The sequence below is a fragment of the Agelaius phoeniceus genome, chromosome 5 (genome assembly GCF_051311805.1).
Source record: "Agelaius phoeniceus isolate bAgePho1 chromosome 5, bAgePho1.hap1, whole genome shotgun sequence".
Classification (NCBI taxonomy): domain Eukaryota; kingdom Metazoa; phylum Chordata; class Aves; order Passeriformes; family Icteridae; genus Agelaius; species Agelaius phoeniceus.
In genome coordinates this window covers 7,465,961-7,488,609 of record NC_135269.1, presented here as the reverse complement: position 1 = coordinate 7,488,609, position 22,649 = coordinate 7,465,961, and the positions used below count along the sequence as shown (strand labels likewise).

At 40.1% G+C, this 22,649-nt stretch overlaps 1 protein-coding gene across 1 annotated transcript in view; it reads right to left on the bottom strand.

Moving 5' to 3' along the window:
* LOC143694004 (uncharacterized) overlaps positions 1-21,410 on the bottom strand; it is a 190,175-nt gene extending 168,765 nt beyond the window's left edge. The window contains exon 1 of the mRNA XM_077177961.1: positions 21,350-21,410. Within this exon, the coding sequence (XP_077034076.1) occupies positions 21,350-21,410 (61 nt within the window). The remainder of the gene's footprint in view (positions 1-21,349) is intronic.
* Positions 21,411-22,649: the final 1,239 nt, after the last annotated feature.

Below are 22,649 nucleotides of genomic sequence, written 5' to 3'. Positions count from 1 at the left end.
AAGGGGGTAATTTAGTGCATTATTTGAATGGAAATTTCCTCTGTGCTGTTTCTTATGACCAGAGAAGTCAGCGTGCCAGTTCTGTAGATCCTTTTTCATTAGAACATTATGGATCAGTCAAGTGAACTGGGAGTTATCTCCCCATGTAAGACTGTAACAAGAGATTAAGAGAGTGGGTGTTCACTGCTGCTACCTGGGAACAGTAAACCAAGCCCAGAGTATTACTGAGCCTGCCTTATGGACACAGGGAATGCAGCACAGCTTCCAAGTGTTCCACACGTGGCTGGTCTTTGCAATCAGCATGAGTCCATGAGAAATTAAAGAATATTTTGCAAAAAATGTTACCGTTACAGGTATTTTATGGCACAATGTATAAGGTATTATGCTGTTATATATTGCATTCAGATACTCCCAAATTTTGGCAAGGTTTCTGGCTCACATTTAAGAGTCAACGGGCATGAGACACTTAAATAATGGAAGTGTGAACTTAGTATTTATGCTTTTGCCTGTTAATTCTGCCAGCCCACAGCCACTTTTCTGAGATCTACCAAGATACACAGATTGCTGATCCCTCCCAGAATGTTCCTTCCACTGTCTTTTTATGCTGACATTTGTCTGAAACAAACACACAAAGACACTGTCTCTCTAACAGTCTCTCACTACATTTTCTAGTGCACTCAGACTGTTCCAGCCTTCACCATTTGTGACCTGAAATGAACATTTCAGGGGGTGAGCAAAGAAGGTCAAGACCACAGGGACATTTCCCCATTCTTGTCCCATGCCTGCCTTCCTGGCCCTGCTGTCTGCAGTAACTATCATGCATCTGCTCCCAACCTGGAGAGTGTTTCTAGAACAGCAAGTCCTCATCATAAAACCTTATCAGAATAGAGCAGGACAGGCAGTGTCATGAGGGCCCACCTCTTGTTCTTAATATCTATTAGCAGTCTCACAACACCATCAGATACTCCACCCTGAAATCTCTGTGATCTTAAGGTAAATCCTGAACAGGGCAAAGAGGGCCTAGATGCATTTTGAGCAGTTCTCTGTCTGAATGATCTCCCACTGCTTAACTTCATAAAAGCACTACACAGTACTATGTTGCACTGTTAGGGATCTGCTATAGCACTTCATTCTCCCACCTTCACAGGATTGGACTATGAAGCAGCAGGTGTACTTTTTTTTGTTTCTATTGCAGAATTCTGTCTCAAAAATCATCAGGCTGTTGGTTGATGTCAATACTGACTATTCAGGCACTGAAAAGATGTTTCAGATTTGCCTTTCAGAAACTTTGCATTTACTAGCTGCCCAAGCCACTAGTTATGGAAGTTAATGGTTCCTCAAGAGTCCAACCAAGAGTTACAGGCAAGAGCTACACTCTGGCATGTCAAAATCCCTTTGCCAGTAATGTTCAGAGAGATCAGATGGCTCAGGAAACAGAACCATGCCATTACAGGAACTGAAGGAAAACACAGCAGCTCAGTCTCTAAGTGTGACACAGCTGACCTAAATGCAATCCACAGGGCTTTTGACAAAATGCAGAACACATTGCAAAACATTTCCATCAGGGTAGGCCAGCGTGGCAGAGGCAGTGGAGTGTGCTCAGCACTGACTCTGCTGCCATGCAAGTCAACCAGTGGGACCAAACTGCACCAGACCAATAATTTGATTACATCACTGAGGACACAGATGGATGAGGACACAATGTACAATTTATCTCTTCTCTGGAGACTTCAAGTGCAAATGAGATCACTGATTACATCCAGACTGGAGAAACTGAGGCAGAAATGCAGTGCAAACAATTGCAGACTGAAGAGCTCCAGGCAAAAAAATTTCTGTGTTGGACACTGGGGTTCATCACCCAAAATCATATTTGGTAGGCAAATGAGGCAGGCTGCCAGATGATCAGGGCTTTACAGAGAGCTGCTTTTCTGTGTTTTGAAACATTTTGTTTTCAAGGACACAAATTCTTTAATGAAGAAATGTTTACCTACAGGTAACCTACATTCATTTCCAGGCACCAGAAGAAGTCATTGTTGTTATGTGACACATTACAGCAGTTTCACACAAGTAAGGGTTTCTCAGTTGTATCCAAGTGCCAATTGCCTCTGTGTGCATCTATCACATAGCAATGAGGCATTTTTCTGCAGCACCTCTTAGGAGACTGATGGGGAGAAGAATCCTAGCTAAAAATTAGCTAACACTGAATTCCAAATACTATGTTACAATAAAGCTTCATGCACATGGTAACTGGCTACTAGCTTTGGGGAAGTATATGTGCCACTGAAACAAAGCAGAAAAGACAAGTAGGAGATCAATATTTCTTGAGAGGAAGAAGAGAATTGAGGGAGCAAGAAGGAAAATAAATACCTTGAAAAATCTTTAATTTTTCTTTTTAATCTGGTCTTCTGCTGCAAAACATAAAGCTCAGAAGTTCAACATGGTCTAAGCTTAATTCAAAGATGCTTTGTTTTCTGCAAAATTGTCTTACCCATATAATTTTAAAAGCCCTTTTTTTTTTAATAGCCAACAGCAATTACCAATTGCCTAAGTCACAGAGACATAAGCAGCAAGAAGATACCAACTACAACCAACTTCCTCCATGCACTGTTTCCTCTACAACTCCTGGGAAGTGGAAAGCCCAAGTACAGCAGGAGTGGTACAAAAAACCATAACGAAGGAACCAATCCCTCTTCACAGAGTGTCTGAGAGCCATGTGCAGCTCAGAGCAGAGGGTGGGACTCCAACAACCAGCCCAGAGGCTGCTACTGACACTCCTCCTGTCCATCCCTGCACAGCTGAGGGCTGGGTCACACACCAAGTGCCACACAAGCACTTCAAGGGCATAATTCCTGTTTTAGGAGTGCCAGTTTTTACAGAGTTTAGAGCTCCAAGCTCACATGAGTTCACCATTTGGGCCACCAAGCCGCAGTGATTACACTCCACACCAGTGGTTCTGCTGACAGCAGCAGAGCCATTTGAACAACTGATTTAATCAGACACAAATCAAAAGGGAAGAAACATTCAAATTAAGAACATGTAAAACCAGTTATGTAGAGACACCCTATGTAAAGCTTTAGGCTGAAAAACTCATCATTAAAAAATATAATATAATGGGGTTTGCAACCAAAGGGAACTGAGCAATGCTTTTGCATTGACACAAAGCTCCTGGTTGTTTCTAGCTATGAAATGGGAGGGGAGGGGAAGGGGGGAAGAGAGGTTTTAAAAATCTGTCACAAATATTTATTCAAAATGTGTTAGGGAACTACACAGGACTTTTGCCTATCCCAGACACCCAGAGAACAATGCAGGAAATTCCATATTCCACTGAGGGAGGATAAAACATTTCAGTAATTTTTTTTCCCTTTCTCCCCTTTCTGCTGTAGGAGCAGCTGTGTGAAACTTCTAGTTGTAATATTGGAGGAAATGTCAGGGGGAAACACCAATTGAGAGGGAAGGAGATGCTGAACTCTTCTTTTATCAAATTAATGTTACATACACGTATGTGTAGGTAAAACCCATAAAATGGAAATCAAAAAAAGCAGACATTTGCCAAGCTCTGGCCTTGCCAGCATGTTCCCAGTGCCTGCCCTCCTCAGGACACTGACAGCTGGAGTGAGTGCCACCACTGCACTGGAACACCAGAGTCCTGCAAAAGGAACTGCTCAGGAAAAAAAAAAAAAACATTAAGGGATTCAATTCCATGATTTTTTTCAAAAACAATGCTCTCACTTTTTATTCTTCAGAGTATAAAGGGAGGCTCTTTTTTCTTACAAGAACGTAACAGTTTTCCTATATTTTGCCTTATAGCAAATTATTTTATCTCTCATACAACAAAATGCATTGTATTGGAAACTTAAATGGCATCATAGGATGTGTTTAATCAATCAGCCCTTTTCCTGTTAGTCAACTTGTCTAAATATTGAAAAGTTGAGCACTGGAAGGCTCTTCTATAACCTGCAAACAAAAAGGAGATAAATTTCTTCATAAGCTGCACCAAAAGAAAGTATTCCCAAAAGCAGTATCTACTGGAATAATTTCAGAAATACACTTCATAACACCTGCAGAATTATAAGCATTTTTTGTAGTATTACTTACATATTTTTACCGCTGAATGCCTTCAAGATAAACACAAAGAAATAAATAACCTTATTTCTTAATTTTGTTTTGATAAAAAATAATGAAAACATAACTTAAGCACACTTAAGGAACAATGAAGCCATTGAGAATGCTCAGTAGATGTATATGGGACATAGGAAGTGCAGTTAAAACTTTTCACAATGCTTTCATATTTCAACAAGCAGTTCCACTTTTAAAAATAACAGCAAATTTTTCAAAAAGCTACCAGAGACTATTACATACAAAAAGCCCCCAGTAATAAAACAGTAGACTGACCCCTTAAAAATGACACAGTTCAATTTGGGGAAAAAAACACCCAATCCTACTAATTTAGATTAAATAACAGAAAAATTGTGGTAGCTTTCAAACTCCAAAAAATATACACTCTCTCTGAAGCAGTAAATACTTTGCCAGCTGTATCCTGCTGCCTTCACTCAAATGTAATCACACATTATCTCCACAGGATATTCTAGTGCAGTCAATGGAATTCTGAGGGGTCACAGGCCTCAGGATGGGCATGTGTAAATTACCTGATCCTCTGGAGGTGACAGAAAAGCCCTTGGAGTGTTAACAGCAGTCTTTACAGGAATTTTTATTGTTAATTTCAAGAAATAATCTAATACAATTCAGCAATACTTCTCCATTTTGTGTATCAGGAAATCACAAATGTTAATCAACACAGACATTCAAAGCCCTTGCTGGACAGACTCATTTCAAAAGACATGGTCCTTGTGCCAGAGACTCAGAGAAATTTATTAAATAAACAACAGAATGTAACACAATTTTCAGGAAAGTTTTAAATGAAACAAAGATCCTTCCAAATTCTGATCTCACAACTATAACATTTTCTTAATAGCAATGAGAATTATTTCAAGATCTAAAAAACATCCAAGAAAATCAAGTTAGTGCTTTAGCAAGCACTTAAAAATTCCATGTTTTCTATTTCTAATCACATTGTCACCTGTCAAATGTACTAAAAATCTGTATGTGTATATTCCTGGGTATTTTACTCAATACATTATGTCACTGCCTCATTTCAGCGCACTGATGTTTATGCCTACATATACAAAATGGATATGGATTTTAAAAAAACCCCAAACCCACTCCCAGCTTAAATTTTTTGACTGTGTAACTTAGCCTATTATCCCTGTCACTATTTACAGAATAATAAAAACATGTCCATTAAAAAAAGAACACTGCTCCAGCTCACTCAGCAATGTTATAAAAAAATCCAAACCTTCAGTTACTTCTTATCTACTAACACTGCCATACAATGTGTTTAGGGTTTTTTTCTGCCTGCCTTTTCTATCACAAAATTTTCAAAATGAAGGAATAAACACGGATTGAGCCTGCTGCTTGCAATATAAAAGCTGATTACTGGGCAGAACTCAAGAGAAAAGGAATTTATTCGGGCTGGAAGCATTAAAAGCAATTCAGACTTTCTGGATTACATCACTGGAAGCAGTATGTCATTTGTTCCAATTGATGCCATTTGCTCACAGAAAGCCAGTATTTTATAAAGCACCTTAGAATATTTATACTTTCCTTCTTCCTGACACTGTGATCACTCACTTCCAGCTGACACATGGAACACATGGGAAAGGCCAAGCAGAAGAATTGTCTGACAAATACATTTTACCCCAACCAAACTAATCGTGGCAGATGCAATGCTACACCAAGCAGAGTTTTCAGCATCCCCTTGTAACTGAAAACGTCAAAAGAATTCCTCCCACTCTGGTCATACAATGACCTTGGATAACTTAGAGCTGTTCTTGTGGGATTTGGAACTCTTTTCCCAAATGGATGTGAGATGAGGTAATGCCATTCAAATGGGGCTGTGCACTGAAACATTACATGCAGAGCTCAAACTTCTTGGCCCCGGTTCTAACCCTGCAATTACAGTTAACTGGGTCAATGGAATTTCTCAACTTCCACTTCTGGTTTCTTCGCCTCTGCATTTCAGGAGTGCCAGTTCCATATGGGTAACAAACAAATAGATGGCATTTCAAATTAACACCACAAAAGCACTGGACTGCAAGGAGCAGAGATTTGTGCTGCTCACCCTCACCATGCACTGCAGGATGAGACTGTGCTGTGTCTGCTGTGTGAGGGCAAGGCCAAGCTCTGCCTGTGTCACCACAGCAAGAACACGGCCACCCAGCTGCAGGGGAGGATTTTAATTACCAAGGGATACTCCTTTTTAAAAGTGCTTTAACAATAGGCTCTGTCTGAAGCACAGGATAATCACATTTTTAAATTGACTCAATAAACACATTTTTAAATTGAGGTCAATTAAAATCAAGCAACTTCATTCTGTGTCCTTAGAACTGAATAAAGCTGTGAAAAAAGAATATGTTCTATATGATTTGACCTGTGAAAAAGAATACCATGCATTTTAAAAATCTCTGGAATAACAGTGGCACAATCAATGCAAGAGCTAATTAATACATGCAGAAGCTGAGTATGTCTTAAGTGAAAGAGAGGGGGTTTGGTACCAGTCTCAATCTATTTACCCCACAAATACATCATGCTAAGCTTCTAAAATCTTCTAACACTGAACTCTCAGCAAGCAAGAATTCACCAGGGCATAAACTTGCACTGCACCAATCAAATATCCATAAAATACTCACAGAACTGTACAGATATCCATAGCTATATAGATACAACGAGGTTAAGTTTCCTACCTTTTTTTTTTTTTTAGAAAGCAATACAGAAAAATCACCAGCCAACTAGCAGAAGGCTAGACATGCAGACTGAGGTTTAAACAAATTGCTGAGTCTTTGGTTCACCTCTGACAGAATTATTTTAATTTTAAATTATCCATGTCAAAATAAAATAAAAGACAAAGAGAAAACAATCATAGAAGCAATGATGTTTCCCCTTAACTTCTTCATCTTGATGGGTCACTGGTAATTTTTTGTCTATGCCTCAAATTCTGTTCACAATTTTTAAGTGGAACCATGAAATGGCATGTGTGGCGACAGCATAAATCACCAGTGCAGTATAAATAACTGCATATGCACACCCCATGAAAAGGCACACACTCATGGTTTCAATCCTGTGTCTCCTTTAATAAGAACAAAAGTTCGAGGCAGAGAACACCCTAAAGTATGCAGAACAACACCATAAAGTATGTAGAACAAGGACAGTGCTGCAGATGCTTCCTAAGCTGCAGATGGTACTAAAGCAGATTTTAAGATAAAGATGAAAATTAAACCTCCTAAATTCACTCCCCCTTGTTCCTCTTCTGGGAACACACACACACCCCCACAGCACACATCACCAAGAAAAGAGCAATACCAAATACGTTCACAGCATGTAAGTTATTTGCAATTTCTCGCTCTGAGTGACCAAATGTTAACAAAGCTCTGTGCAGGGAGAACTGGCTTTAAGGTTTTACTTCTTTTCTGAACTGAACACAAGCTGACAGCCTCAATTACAATTAATACTTCACTTTGCTGTAGTGATTTTTTTTTCACAGGACATCAGAATTCTTAATTCTTCATACCATACAACCACCAGAACATCAGAAGTTTTGCAGACGCACAAGCGTAAATATACTCAGATATAAGCTTTCTGTAAAGCTCCCACAGAACGCGGTGTTTGCAGCGACACAGCGAAGCCTTCCGAATTCCACCTCTCTTACCCCAGTCTCACACTGGATGCAGGGTACGGTTCACCCCTGCATCCCAGGCATCCCCCCGGCATTCCCCCGCATCCCGGCGCGCTCCAGCCCTGCCCGCGGGCCTTGGCTCCCCTGTGCCGCCACCTGCCGGCCGCGCTGACCTAACAGCATAATAAATAAAACGTAACGTGACTTTGTTCAAAGCAAGCTTAGCATGTGGTACCTTTACACAAACTAGTTTTTAATTAACATCTTACTTTAATGCTACATGCTACTGCAAGGGCTTCTCCACCCCAAAAACCTGGTGGGATGGACAGTCTGCCTGGAGCTCCTTTACACCAACACACACAGCATGAGCAACAATCAGGAAGAGCTGAAAGTCATTGTGCAGCAGGAAAGCTCTGACAGAGAGACATGGTGGGACGACTGGCACACCAGGACAGATGCAATAGGTGGCCACAGACTCTTCAGGAGGTTCAGGCAAGGAAAGGGAGGTGGCAGAGTAGCCCTGTGTGATTGGGAGCTTGGATTTTCTGGAGCTTCCTGATGGCAATGACAAAGGTGAGTGTTTATGGTTTTATCAGCAAATGCCAACAAGGCAGGTATCCTGGTGGGAGTCTGCTACAGACCACCCAACCAGGACATAGAACTGGATGAAATATTCTATTATAACATTAGAATTAGAACAGGGAGAAGTCTCATGATCGCTACCATTGCTCTCAGGGAGACCTTCAACTTAACAGATGCTGGAAATTCAGCACAGAAGGAAACAGTCCAGGAGTTTCTTCTCTGAGAATTGAAAACTCCAGAAACTGGAGTTTTCAATTCTCAGAGAAGGAAGGAAAGGGACTAGCAGAACTGCCACCTTGGACTCCTGGAGGGCAGATTTTGGCCAGCTTAGGAGGTGAGCTGACAGACTCCCTGGGAAGGCAGTCCTGAAGGACAAAGGAGTCCAGGAAGGCTGGACTCTTTTCATTAAAGAAATCTTAAAGCAGGCTGTCCTCATGTGCCCAAAGAAAAGCCAGCAGTGAAGACCAGCCTAGCTAACAGGGAGCTTTGTCTGGAACTCAGAGTGCAAGAAGAAAATTTATGGCCTTTGGAAGAAGGGACAGGCAGCTCAGGAGAAAAGCAAAGATGCCGTGCGGTTGTACAGGGAGAAAATTAGAAGGGCCAAAGCCCAGCTTCAACTTAATGTCTTATTTCCACAGGCAACAAAAAATCATTTCTATTAATGCCTTAGCAATAAAAGGAGGGCCAAGGAGAATCTTCATGCTTTACTGTCCTATAGTGAAAAAGAATGAGGAAAATGCCTTTTCTGCCTCAGAATGGTAAGATCAGTTGTTCTCTGGGCACCCAGCCACCTGAGCCGGAACTCAGGGACAGGGAGCACAATGAAGCTCCAATAATCCAGAGGGCAATATTTGGTCAGTTCTGCACAAATCCATGGGGCCAGATGGGATCCACCAGGGGTACTGATGGAGCTGGTGGCAGTGCTCATGGAGCCACTTCCCATCATTTCCCAGCAGTGCTGGCTCACCAGGGAGGTCCCAGGAGAAGGGAAGTTGGCCAGTGTGACACTCCTGTGTGAAGGGCTGGAAGGAGGATCCAGGGAGCCACGGGCCTGCCAGCCTGACCTCGGTGCTGGAAAGGTCATGGAGCAGATCCTCTCCATGGGAAAGTGCCATCATGGAACACGTGCAGGACAGCCAGGGCATCAGCCCAGCCACCCAGGGCTTATGGGTCCTGATCTCCTGGGCAGAGAGACCCCTCAGTGGATGTGTCTGCCCGGACTTTAGGAAAGCCTCTGACTCTGTTTCTCACAGCATTTTCCTCATGGCTTGGACAGGGACATGCTCTGTTCACTGGTGTGGACATCTGGGCCTAGGGAGTGCTGGGGAATGAAGCTACATCCAGCTGGGGCTGGATTACACTGACAGAGCTCTTCAAGGAACATGTATTTATTTAGCTTTCATTTTGCTTTTCCATAGGCAGGGCTGTTCTGTAGCAGTAAGACTGAAATTTTGCAGACATTAACTTAATTTTTTCAAAGCACAGGTGCACATAAATGAACTGCCATGCCTTGTGCTGCAAAAATACTCTTGCAGTGCTGAGGTGTCCTCACAGTCCCCTCACAGTCTTGCTGCTCCGGCTAAGCACATGAGAAACTGAGTTCTCTAATACTCCACAGACCACAGACAGACACCAGAGAATTAATCTGCTATTTTGTCCTTTTTTGAGTTGTGAGGCTGATAGAGATTTTTCTGACAGGCCATCTTGAAATCACTGACTGCTGTGAAGAAGCAGATACTAAGTGGAAATTAAAACCCACCAGAGAGCCCTATTAGCCTAATTTCTTTATCAGCACCAATGAATATGCTTTACTCCTACCTTACAGTTTGTGAAAACTTTGCATGCACCAAATACATATGTTCATGTATCTGTTCATATACCTCTGGCACACTGGAATACTCTCAAATCATTAAAATTTGTCTTGTAGGAGAAAGTGAGTAGGACTAATGGTAGAGACAGGCAGTCAGTGCTGGAGGAGCAGAAGGAAAAAATCCCATGAAATAAAAACTTGAGAATGGCAGTGGAGTTGTGAGGTACACTAAGAGTAAGACTTCATTTTCAAAAGCACTTTAGCAGGAACAAGATTTGAACAATATCCTCTTTGAAATGCTGGAGCAGAACAGCTGGTTTTGATGCACAGGAGCCAGGACAGAGCCAAGCAAAGGATGCAAAGTTCAGACACAGCAATTCATGAGGAATCTACATCCCAGCTCACAGCAGAATCATGACTGCATCCTTAGGTATGTGATCAGATTTTAGGGAAAAGAATTGAAAAAGATGGCTGAATGTTTCATAGTGTTCAGTGTCTGTGCACTCCTGCAAACTCATCCTACTGCATTAGTATTTCAGTCCTATAGCAAATGCTTTACAGAGCAGATGCCTCTAAAGAAAGTCAGGTAAGGACTCCATCAAATTCTCAGGGCTCCAGAGCAAATACTTTAAAAGGGGTACGATAATAAAATCAAGAAAAACTTGGGAAACATTATTTTCATTGCATTTACAGTCTCAGAAACTCATTATTTAATACGGTACTATATAAATTTACTTTGATGCTTGCCTATTTTATTTTTCAGAAACATAATAATCTATGGGACTAAAATAAGAAAGCATCTTTTTTTTCTTTTTTCCTTTTCAAACATAAATCAAACAATGGATGCAGGAGAAGCTTACATGACATGCAGCCAGCTGAACACTATAGCAAGTCACTAATTTGTATGATTATCAAGAGAACAACATCATATTGACTTCATGGGTAATTAAGCTCAAGAGTCCTTGACTCTGACATAGGATTTCTTCTTAAAGACTTAACAAAATACATAATAGTCCAATAGTGTATTTGGATCGTGTAACTTACCTGACAGCATTCCGAACCACCTTTCAAGAGAAACCACTCTTGTTTTGAAGTCAAACATGGCAAAATACTGAAGGTGTGGCAATATGAAACATACCCATGCAAGCATGAACAAACACAAAGGAATGAACAGGGACACACAACCTTCTCCTACTTCAGGCAGTAAGATTATTGTGAGCTGCTCCAGGAGCCAGAGTCCTGTAGGTGCCAATATGTGATTAACACGTACACATCCCACTATACTCAAAATTCCCCATGCCCAGGACTGAGACAAGCAGCTTTTTTAACTGGAGCAGAGTTTATGCAGACCAGATGCAACCATAAAAATACAAACCACTTGAACCTTAATAAAATACACAGTAATGGAAATGTTGTAAAACAGATACTAAAACCATAAAATATTAACAAGCTTAATCAAAATGAACCCGGGTCAAAACCACTAAGTCCAACCATCATTTACAGAAGTACAACAAACACCAGATGTATTCTGATTTGGGGCAAGAGGAGGAGAGAAAACCTCCAAACCTATCTTCAGAATTGTAGCAATCTACAAGACAAATTATACAGAGCATTTGATATTTCACTGACTTGAAAAGTTACAGGTCTGTTACTAAAACTTAATCGGTCACAACTCATAATCTATTCTGTAAAAGAGACATCTGGTATGTGTTAATAATACACAAAATGAGGGCAGTTGGCATTTCTCTCCCCTCAATCCCTTTTTCAATGCTATTTTCTGAAGAAATTTGCAAAACTCTTCTGAACAAGTAACTCCACTTTAATGCAAATCTATAGAATCCTAAATATTTTTAAAAGACATAGGTCCTTGTAACTTAGTATTTCTTATACGTATATGAGGTTATGGTTTGGTCATAAAAAGTAACATCTATGTGAAAAAGTCTGAAAATGAAGTAACATATTTTTGTGCATATATATATATTTATAATATATATATATATAATTATGAAAATGTGACAAACCAAGAAAATGCCCCCAACACTCCTCCCGAAAATGATCTGCCACATCTAAACATTCTACCTCAGTATTTTCCTTTTTGCAGGAATGCAGTTCCCTGTTTACCACACTTTCTAAACCACTTCAGTTCCTTCAAAGCAAACAACTATATTCCCTACTATGATTTGATATCAGTATGATGCTGCGATTGCAAATACCATGCTCGCATAAAATACAGTTTATTAACCATTATTCTACAGGGCAATTGTAGTCATCAACTCTATACTGATTTTGAAAGCAGCAGAAAGATATTTTTGCAGTTATAGATTATCAAATTTAGGATTCACTTCTCTGAGATGATTGCTGTGCTTGCACAGATCCAGGCAAGTAACCAGACCTTTATGCACTTGTGGATCAAAACCTCCAATTCTCTGCAGTCCAAGCATTTAAAAAGCCTAAAAATTTATAAAGCAAACTTGAAAACATTGGTTGCCAGTGTCTTTGTTTCTGTTTGTTTTAATAAGTCTTTGCAAGCATTTTCCTGGTAGGGAAACACTTCATTTTTTTTTTTTTCTATTCTGCAATAAAAGTGAAGATCTGTGGCTCAGTAACTGTAGCTTCAGGAAAAACACCAAGTATCGTGAGGCAGACATGAAAATCACAAAGAACTGGCAAGAATTTCCTACTGCAGGATTGAAGTGTGAGACTGCCAAACAAACTGAATTACCTAGCAGCCAAGTGGCTCATGCAGTTTTCTAAAAGCAAATAGAATTGCATTCCAGATCATCACATAAAATGATGTGAGGAGGTTTTGGCTACTCGGGCAGGGGGGAGAAAAAATTAAGGATTAATAGCATGAAGCATTGCCATGGATTTTCCCAGGAGACTGTGGGTTCTCACTCATTAGAAGTTTTTATGAATAGGTAAGACAGACATCTGTTGGGAATGAAGTAAGTACAGTTTATCCTCTCTCCAGGCAAAGGAGTGGCCAACATAACATCTGGGGGGCTCTTTGAATCCTACTTTCTGTGATGCTATACTCTGCAAATGGAGAATGGAAAAACACTTCTCAAGCAGTATTCAAGTCTTGCTGCAGTGCTTTGAAAAAGAGAGCAGGGCACTGAAAGCTTGGAAGGTTCAAGCTGGATGTTCTTTACCCAATACTGCTGTTCTCTAGCTCAGTGAACATTATTTCATGCATTGCTTGAGAAATCTCCAAATACGACCACTGCTGACAGATTTAAAATTTTCCTACTCTGAATTCCCTGGAAGCTACAGTTTCTTTTTTTTTTTCCTTTTCTTTTTCCCTGGAAAGGAAATTCCTTTATTCTGTTTAAGGATACACAGAGGCAAGCACATACTTCAAAATAGTATACGAACCCCGCCCTGCTCTGTCCCCCACCAGATATCACCCTGTAAATCTCTCCAAACAAACTTGTTACAGCCAGGTAATACTCCTGACAAACACTGATCCTTAATGACTGCTCTAAGTAGTTACATCTTGAACTCAGTGGATATACACTGTCACTTGATATTTAAGGTACCAATCCTAACTTTATTTATGTGAACACACATGTGTGTATGTATGGGAAAATCCTCTCAGGGGAGAAAGAGAGATTATAGCAAATGTGCCTTACATCATAGCAAAGTGAGGTGATCCACCCAGGAGAGGCAATTCCTTGCTGGAATTGATGGAGCTGTATTCATTTATCTGAAGGCTGCCCCTGACCTTGATTCTGACCTATCTTTCTGGAAATTGTTACTTTAAGCCTGGTTACCCTCTGTTTAGTGAGAAAAAAACCCGAGCTCATGTGCAGACTCAGAGGTGGGGTGGACCAGGTCAGGCTCATACAGCACAGAGTAGAGAGGAGAGCTGGCTGCCAGGGCTTTCTCTAGGGCCATTGCCAAACTCCAGAGGTATTTCAGAGAACTTGAAGTAGCCAAAGCTGAACTCACTGTGAAACACTGAATGTGAAAACAGAAGGGCCAAACTCCCAGAATCCAGTCTGAGGAAGCAGCTCAGAGCCTGAATGAATCGATGCACGGCTATACATCACATCCAAAGGCTCCCATCTAGCCAGGTGCAGCTGCATGGGGAACAGGGGTGTGAGCCCTGCTCTCCCTTCTGCCATGGGCACAGCAGGCTGGTCCAGAGCCACATCATGCCCTGGGCTGGCCACAGCCGGCCTCACAGCCCACATCACGCCCTGGGCTGGCCACAGCCTGGCCTCACAGCCCTCAGTCAGAGATGGCCACTGCCCTTGCCACTGTGGCACCCAGGGGCAGCACCACTGGAGTCACCTCCAGACTCGGCACTCTGGAGAAAAGCAATATCCAAACAAGTTACAGACTATCCCCCCATGAGATTTCTTGAGATCTTAAATCTGATTTAAACTTAGACTAGAGAGCATTTATACTGCACGTGTCCTAAATGGTTTACTTTGTTTTCTCAAGTAACCACATAGTCAAGCACTAGGAGACACATCCTGAGCTGCAGAAAACAGGAATGGCACCACACGCCCCTGAACCACCAGCCATTGGCATTTTCTAAACTTCATTCTGTGTTTCAACAATATTCTCTGCACACCTGAACTCAAGAACATCTTCAGGTAATCTTCAGACATTGTTTGAAAAGGAAAAAAATATTTCTTTGTAACATTTCACTGCACTGTGAATGTTGCTAAATTCTATACTGAAGAAAGGGGGAAAGCGCTCCTAGTTCCTTCTGTATACCACTAACAATTCATGGGGTTTTTTATTATTTCTGTCCTTCTTTGTGTCCTACCTCATATAACTAGTTTCTTTCATTCCTATATGTCTTCATTTAGGAGCTTCTCTGCACTTACAATGAAATATTATGTTAAAAATGAGAGTGTTCTTTTTCTAGGTAGCTTTTCTGACAAAGTATCTACAATGACAAAGTATGTCACATATTATGTAACTCAAATTAAGGACAGAAAACATACAGTATTTCTTAAATCCTTATTAAAAAAAGGATCCTTTTCTTATTTCCACCTTAGCCCCAACTCTATTGATGTCTTCCATTTCAGTGGTTGGGATTAATATCATCATTTCTCAAGTCCTATTTCACCTGCCTCCCCCCTCTCTCAAAGCTCTCCAGTTTGGAACCTACTTGGAGAACTTCTAGATTGCATTTTTTTTAACATGCACTTTTAAACTTATTTACCAGGCTTTGCCAACTCATCAGTTTAACAAAATGATTTGTCATCTCATATTTCAAAGGTAGAGCCTGTCATGCAAGAACCCATTCTACTTTTCATGTCCATTTTCTGCACTAAATACTTGTCAGATCTGCAAACCTTTGGGGAATAGTTTTCTACCTGGGTGTATTAGAACGCAATAGGCATCTTGGTCATCTTTTCACACAGTATTCTTTTTTTATTAAGAATTTCATTCGGACTTTGTGAACTAAAAATCTTTGTATTTCTTTCAACTATAGAGCTGCTGCTGGAAAACTTTTAAAAAAATTTAGTCCTGCTTTGAAGTTTAAAATCAGCTTTTAAAAATGTTGAATATGATTTTTTATTAGTGGTAATAACCAAACTACCCATATGCAGAAGTATGTTCTAAAATGCAGATGTGGGCATGTAAATCTGTAAGGGAATGTGCACTACCCCTTTAGTGTAACTTACAACACAGCTGCTGTAATTAAAAATTACTAATTCTTCCATAAAGTTATGGCTCCTTCCAAATATAAAAGAAGGCCAGTTACCTAACAACCACCTTAAAATGGTTTGATTAAATGTAGAAAACTTAAATGTAGCATCATCAAAATAACATTAAAAATAAAAAGACCCCATGACTAGAGAAGCAAAAGAATTTATTTCCCATAGTTAAAACACAACTGCTTTTCAGCTGGGCTATTAAAAGTATTCTGTTTCCAGACACATATTAATTATGTTAGAATTAATCTGAGGCAAATAAAATCTTCAAAACAGTACTTCTAGATCTGTAACAGAATAACAAGAAGAATTTAGTTTCATTCTTCTTAAATAACCCAATAATTTCATACAGTCAGTATAAAAATCTGCAGTCTAAATGTATTTCCTTTATGAAGTCAATGCTCCCATATGAGCCATAGACAGGGACACATTTACAAATCCTTCAGGATTTCTTTTTACAATACTTTAACTTTTTGTTCATGTAGGTGCCGTTACCCATTTAGCTTCATTTTAAGTACTATTTCTTTCATATGGGCTCGTGAGTTGCTGGACAAAAAAGATCCTTTTGGTTCTGAAGGAGAGTCAGCTGAAAAGCAGATGCTCCTCACAGCTCCCCCCTGCCACTAAACACACAGAACCTGTGTTTCTGACCAGAGAAACAGGGATGGGACAGAAAGCACAGTACTGGCCACAGTCAGAGCACAAGGAGATCCCAATGACCATCCATACAACCAGCACAGTACAAACCCACTTCTCTCCACAGCTGGCTTAAGAGCAACAGACAGATTCCAAATTTTCCCACCTCAACACATGCAAAAGTGGTGGCTTATAAGAGAGTAAGAAATACTGACCATTTAAAACACACAGTGCAAAATACTGCATGCTCCTTCCACAAGCTTCCCCGAATCTTGGTGCCACCACTTGCTCTATGGATTACACTCTGGACAAGCTGAAGGGAACAGGCTTTTCCAGGAGCAGAGCTCTTAGTGCAGACACCACAAAGTCAGCACAACAGGCTGCCTGAACCAGGAGCAAAAGAGATTGAGACAGGAAGGATCTTCTCCTTTCTGGCCCCTTTTATAGTGCTGTTGAGACACTTCATGGTCTTGTCTTCCTGGGATAATTGCAAAGGAATGACTATCATTGCTGTGCTACAAATAAAAGAGTGGCTATGGGGCTATATTTTAAAGGTACTTAGGTGCCTAAGGATGCAGATAGGCACTTATGGTATTTTAGCTCTTAACCTAATTAGGAGATTTAGTTGCAAATTCTAGCCTTGGGCATCAGTGTTTGAAAGCTGTGCTATCTTTTGAATCACCAGCTGTCCTGAGTTTCATGTTTAGTGCTTATATGTAACTTTAGTTAAATGGGAGAAGAAGAATATTCCAAAACTGAGGGAAATAGACTTCAAGTGATCAGGAATGAACAATTTGCATCAAAACATGTAACAGGCATTGGAGTTATGCCAAGACAGTATTTATATTAAATACTGTAATTCAGATACTTTAGTTGCCTGGCCTTGTATCTCTTAACCACATACTACTTCTGTTACATTATAGTTTCTCATTTCATTCCAAACTTCGGTTCATAATGCTCCAGCCTAGGACAAGCAAACATCTACATTCATTTCACTCTCAGTTAAGTATTTGTTATTTAATCTTTTTATATTGTGTCTTTATATGAAGTTAAAAAGAAATGGTTAACTGCATTAGGCTGCAAACCACAAATAGTATGTTTATATAGCTATGAAATTCTCTGTTAACAAATTGGGAGCTATGTAGAATTACATGGGTTAGAAGCATCTGCAGAAAGCTCCCAGAGCCATTACTGTATGGAGACATTGTTAACATGGGTAGGAATTCTCAAATAGGTACCTTAAAATATTTCATTTTGGGAAGTTTGAAATATTAATGTTTCTAGGTTCATTTAAGGCTAACACTTATTTTTCTATTTTTACAGGACAGTGCACATTCACAAATTGTATCAGATCTCTATTTATGTCACTTCAAAAATAAAAAAAAAATATAGCAGTGTTTCCCACTTTGGTTTCCTTCACAGCTTCTACAGAATGTTCAATGTAATCAAACAAGGATCACTTGGACTAAATGATAGTTGAGCCTCCTTTGTGATACAAGTATGAACTAACTCATTCTGCTACACTGGGTGCTGTGACACAAAATCCACTGGCCTCAGTGCCCAGTTCTCCTCTCACACTTGCTAGAGCTGGCACCATTTTCCTTCTGCTGGGCAAGCTGAGAGCACAGATCTCTGCACCTGAAACTCATGATCCCTGTGGAGTAAGAAGGCACCATGCTGGATTTCATTCATCACAGACCAGCCACTGAAATGTACAAGAAAATGCAACACTGCCTTTTAGTATTGAATAAAAGCTAACACTGACTTTAATACTGAATGCAAGGATTTAACAATGCCTATTACTAATAATAAGGATTACTAATTATAATAATTACTAAATTATAAATTACTAATAATAAGGATTTTTCAGTTCAGATTAAAATTAGATTAACCAGTCACTGGTCAATCAATTTCAATAGCCATTTAAAATAGGCAGGTGTCTGTCTTCTTTTGAACTTCACAATCACAATCTAATCAATTAAAATAATGCTGGTAAGAAAGAAAAGCAATGCTCTGACAGAGGACAGCCATTGCAAGTTCCTGTTGTCAGACTATAACACTTGGGCTTTATTTGATGTGCATGTTTGGACAAGCAAACAACATCATAGAGAGATACTAAGACTTAGCTTTTTCCTTCTTTGCCTTTTAAGTCTTATGGATATTTAGCTTTTCAAAACAGTTCTGTTATCCAAAAGTTAAGTTCCATGGCTATTCCACCTAAGCCCTGGAGCCTTCAAGCCTGCCACTATGACACAGAGTAGATAGGAGAGAGAATCTCTCAACAAGTGACAGGATCAACATCACAGCTCATGATCATATTCTATCAACAGCCTGAAAAAGCCTTTACCATGTCTTTCTTTTCACTTGCTAAAAACCAAACAAATGAAAACCAGCACCTGCCCTAGAAAGGCAGAACCTACAAACAGCAGCAGTAGCCCTTTAAATTGTATGTGGCTGAGAAAGTGACCAGAGACTGGGAAAAACCAGGTCATCTTCAATTTACCAGTTCACTGGTCTCTAGGTTTCAGTACTCCTTATATGTTTATTAACCCAACAACCAGTCTTGCAATCCCTTAGCTGCATATCATCAAATTTCTTGTACTGAAATGTGTAATTAATAGTGTCTGATTGTTACATTATTTGTTCTGCAGTCACAAGAGCTAATCCATTTCCATGGTTTAGTTAGCTAGCCTGGGAATGTCTGCATATGTTGATCATCTAGTGCTAAGCAATTGAGTTAGTGACATTTAGAGGCACACAAGACTCTTGTAAAAATCAAGAGTAAAAAAATCTATTCCTGTAGGTACTTCAAAAGAGCTGACCTCAATGCAAGCAATTGCACGAGTCCAAAAGAAAACAGAATAAAAGAAGACTAGCTGGAAATTCCAACCACCTTGTCATCTTCTCACAATTCTTTATGTAACTCTTGCAGAAACACACCACAAAAACGAGGCAAGGGTGAACAGGTGTGTGGTGTATTCTAAACCCTTGTCAATATCCTGGTTACTGAGCTGGAATCCCAAACAGCCCAAACCCTCAGAGCTCACAGTGCTCCCTGAATCACTCCATTCAATAGGAACCATCAATACCAACTTTGTTATCCATGGGATCACTTATGCATCAAGACAACACTCATCCTGCTTTTGGGAACAGCTTTGGTCTTCTCCTGGGGCAAGAACAGCACAATGGAGTCAGCCTGTGACCACCTCCAGAAACCTTGCTACCAGCCAGTCACACCACCCTATGGATGTAACTCCAAAATCAGTCATGGATGGCAGTACAGTTTGGAATACAAAAGGAATGTCTACACTTCAAGGCTGAATACATGCCACTGAGCTGGATATACAACCAATAGGAATTGCATCACCACGGAAACCATGCACTCTTGAAGCTTGAAACATGTCCAAACATTTACTTGATCTTATAAGCATACATATGTAGATTTCAAGTACAAGCAAAATCTGCATTTTGCATTGCTGCTATTCTTTCAGCTGGGGAAAATGACTAAGGGAAAACCAGGACAAATATGAGAATACAGAGGAAAAAATAGGAAAGAATATTGTTTTGGATGATATGATGTAAGTACAAGCAATTTTATTGAGATTTCTATCTTATTAAAACAACCAAGTGGAAGCATAACAGAGCCTGAACCTAAAAATTATCAAAGCAGGATTTATTATGTGCATCACCCAAAAGCTGGGCACATAAATTTTCATTTATACCTAGGCACCTGTTCTAAGTCAGCCATTCCACCTCTTTCTGTAGGCAACCTCATAAGGCCTGAGTAGAGCTTTAGGTTGTTGGTTTGTTGTTCAGGCACATGATTTTAGAAAGGGACATTCATGGAAAAAAAAATCAACTGGGAGAGAAACATGGCTATAAAAGTTCTGAGAAAACTTTAGTTTGTGAAAAACATGTTTTATGTCTTCTTTACAAGGGAAATTAACCAGAAGAAAGACAGAAATCTCATATTACAATAAATTCTTTAATACATTGCATGCAAAATAGTTCTGTTAAATGAGGCATTAAAAAAAAATAATACTTCACTGCCACTCCATCAAATGCTGATGCATAATTAGAGAAAAGTCACAAGACATGAATTTCATGGCAAAAGAAGAAAATAATGCAATGAAGAAGTCTGTAGGCATGTGAGTGTTAGCCAATTCTTCTAGCTAGCTCAAATTTGTATCTGCTTGAATTTGCAGAGCCCTTTTTCTCTACAAATAAAACAAGTGTTTGAGCCACCTTCCTTTCCTTTATATCTCCTGTATCCATTGAATTAAATTGTAATAGATTCCTTTCAGAAAAAAATTTAGATTCTCATCTATTTTTCTAAGTAATTAACTCTTTTCAAAGCCAAATAATTGTTGTCATTATAGTGCAACAGTTCTATTATCATTACACTGCAAGGGTTCCATACTGCTAGAGTTTCGTACCTCCTTGACGTTTCTTGTAGGCAGCTCCTCTTGGCACTGACTCTTCCTTGTCCTCACAGCAGCCAACTGACTCCAGTTCCCCTCAGCCAGCCAATGCACTCTTTTATAACACTCTCCTGATTGATTGGCTACAGGTATGGCCTGTTAACATCAGGCCTGCTCCTAATCCTTAATAATTGGCTCAGCTGCATCTCTTTAGGGGGTAAGATTATATTCTATACTACCTTTATTTACTTATGTTCTATCCCCCTACACATAATAACGTTATAGCAAGAATATTCTGCATATAAGCAGGTCTACACATCAGCTCTTGTAAAGGCCATTCAGTCCCAGGTTAGGGACAAGCTCTGGGTGACACTGCTGTAGGACTGCCACATCCAGCAGGGGCTGGACAAACCTTTCTGGCAGAAACGGTGGTGTCACACTGCTGTAAGGGGACAAGAAGCTGTGAGACAGGTGTGTGGGATATGGAACATACCTGCCACCACAGTGAAATCCAGGCACGGCTTCCTGGCCTTGGCGTGGCACTGAGCAGTCATCGTTCAGGGCCTGAGAAACACAAACAGCAAAAGCAGCCATCAGCATCCACATCTGCAATGTCTGAGCACAAAGAGGCCTCTTCCCTGTCACCCCACAATGACCTGCCCCTAAGGGCTCCTTGTCACAGGCTGTTCCACGGCAGGAAAGGCAAGAGCATGCAGACCTCACCTAGGCCTGCCCAGCGCAACAGTGAGATCTGTGAACAGGAATGAAGCCTCCGTGTGACTGAAGCATCCTGCCAAACTCCAGCCATCACCCTGGCACTCCATGCTGCCATGTATTTTTGTATAATACTCCAGAAAGAATTTCTAGCCAATATACCCATCTGTCATGGAACAGAAAATAATCCCATACAAATAAGACAAGCAAAACATGCTTGCAAAGCAATAATAAATTTGGGGTTCTGTAACTATGACATTTGAAGCTTTATGAATATTTAAACTAAAAATAACTTCTTGGTATTATCAAGTGAGATTAAATTGAGCAGTTGTTGCACAAAAGTGTAAATCTCTCTAAAGATTAGAGCAAATTATACAAAGTTTAAGATATTTTAAAATGAAGATATGTCACAACAGGACACAAAATAAAACAATGTGGACACTGGAACTCCAAGGTAAGAAAAAGAAGAAGGGAAGTTTATTCTCTGACTCCAATACTTATAGACTTTCAAACCTGACAGTGGATTGGAGGATGAAAGTGCCACCTCTCCAATGGCACTGGACAAACCAACAGTCCGTCACATTTCTCCTCCTCCAGAAAAGAATGCAAAACAATCATTATTTACATAAAAGTGTGTGAGAAACTCCATTACAAGAATGTAAACATCAGAAGGCTTAGAAGAACTTAGAAGAACGGGGCGACACAGATACGCTGAAAGGAGTTATTTAAAAAGAAAAGCAGTCCTAAATATAAAAACTCAGAACTTGAAAGAGCCTGGTATGTATTATAGTATGTATTTTAATTTAATCCTGACCTAGGGGGTGAAAAGCTAATGCCACAAAATTTATCTGTGGTGACAAAGCTTCAGATGAGAAGTCAGAGTTGTTCTCAGACAATGGAGTGGAACAAAAAGCCATGTCTAGGGCCTGGACAACCTGCTCATGACAGCCACAAACCCAATTTGCTATAGACACCTTCCTTCCTCTGCTGCTGAACATACTGGTCACTGTTTAACCTGGCCTCAAACTCTTGGAAATTTAAACAATGTCCAACCAATATTTAAATAATTTGAAATTAAA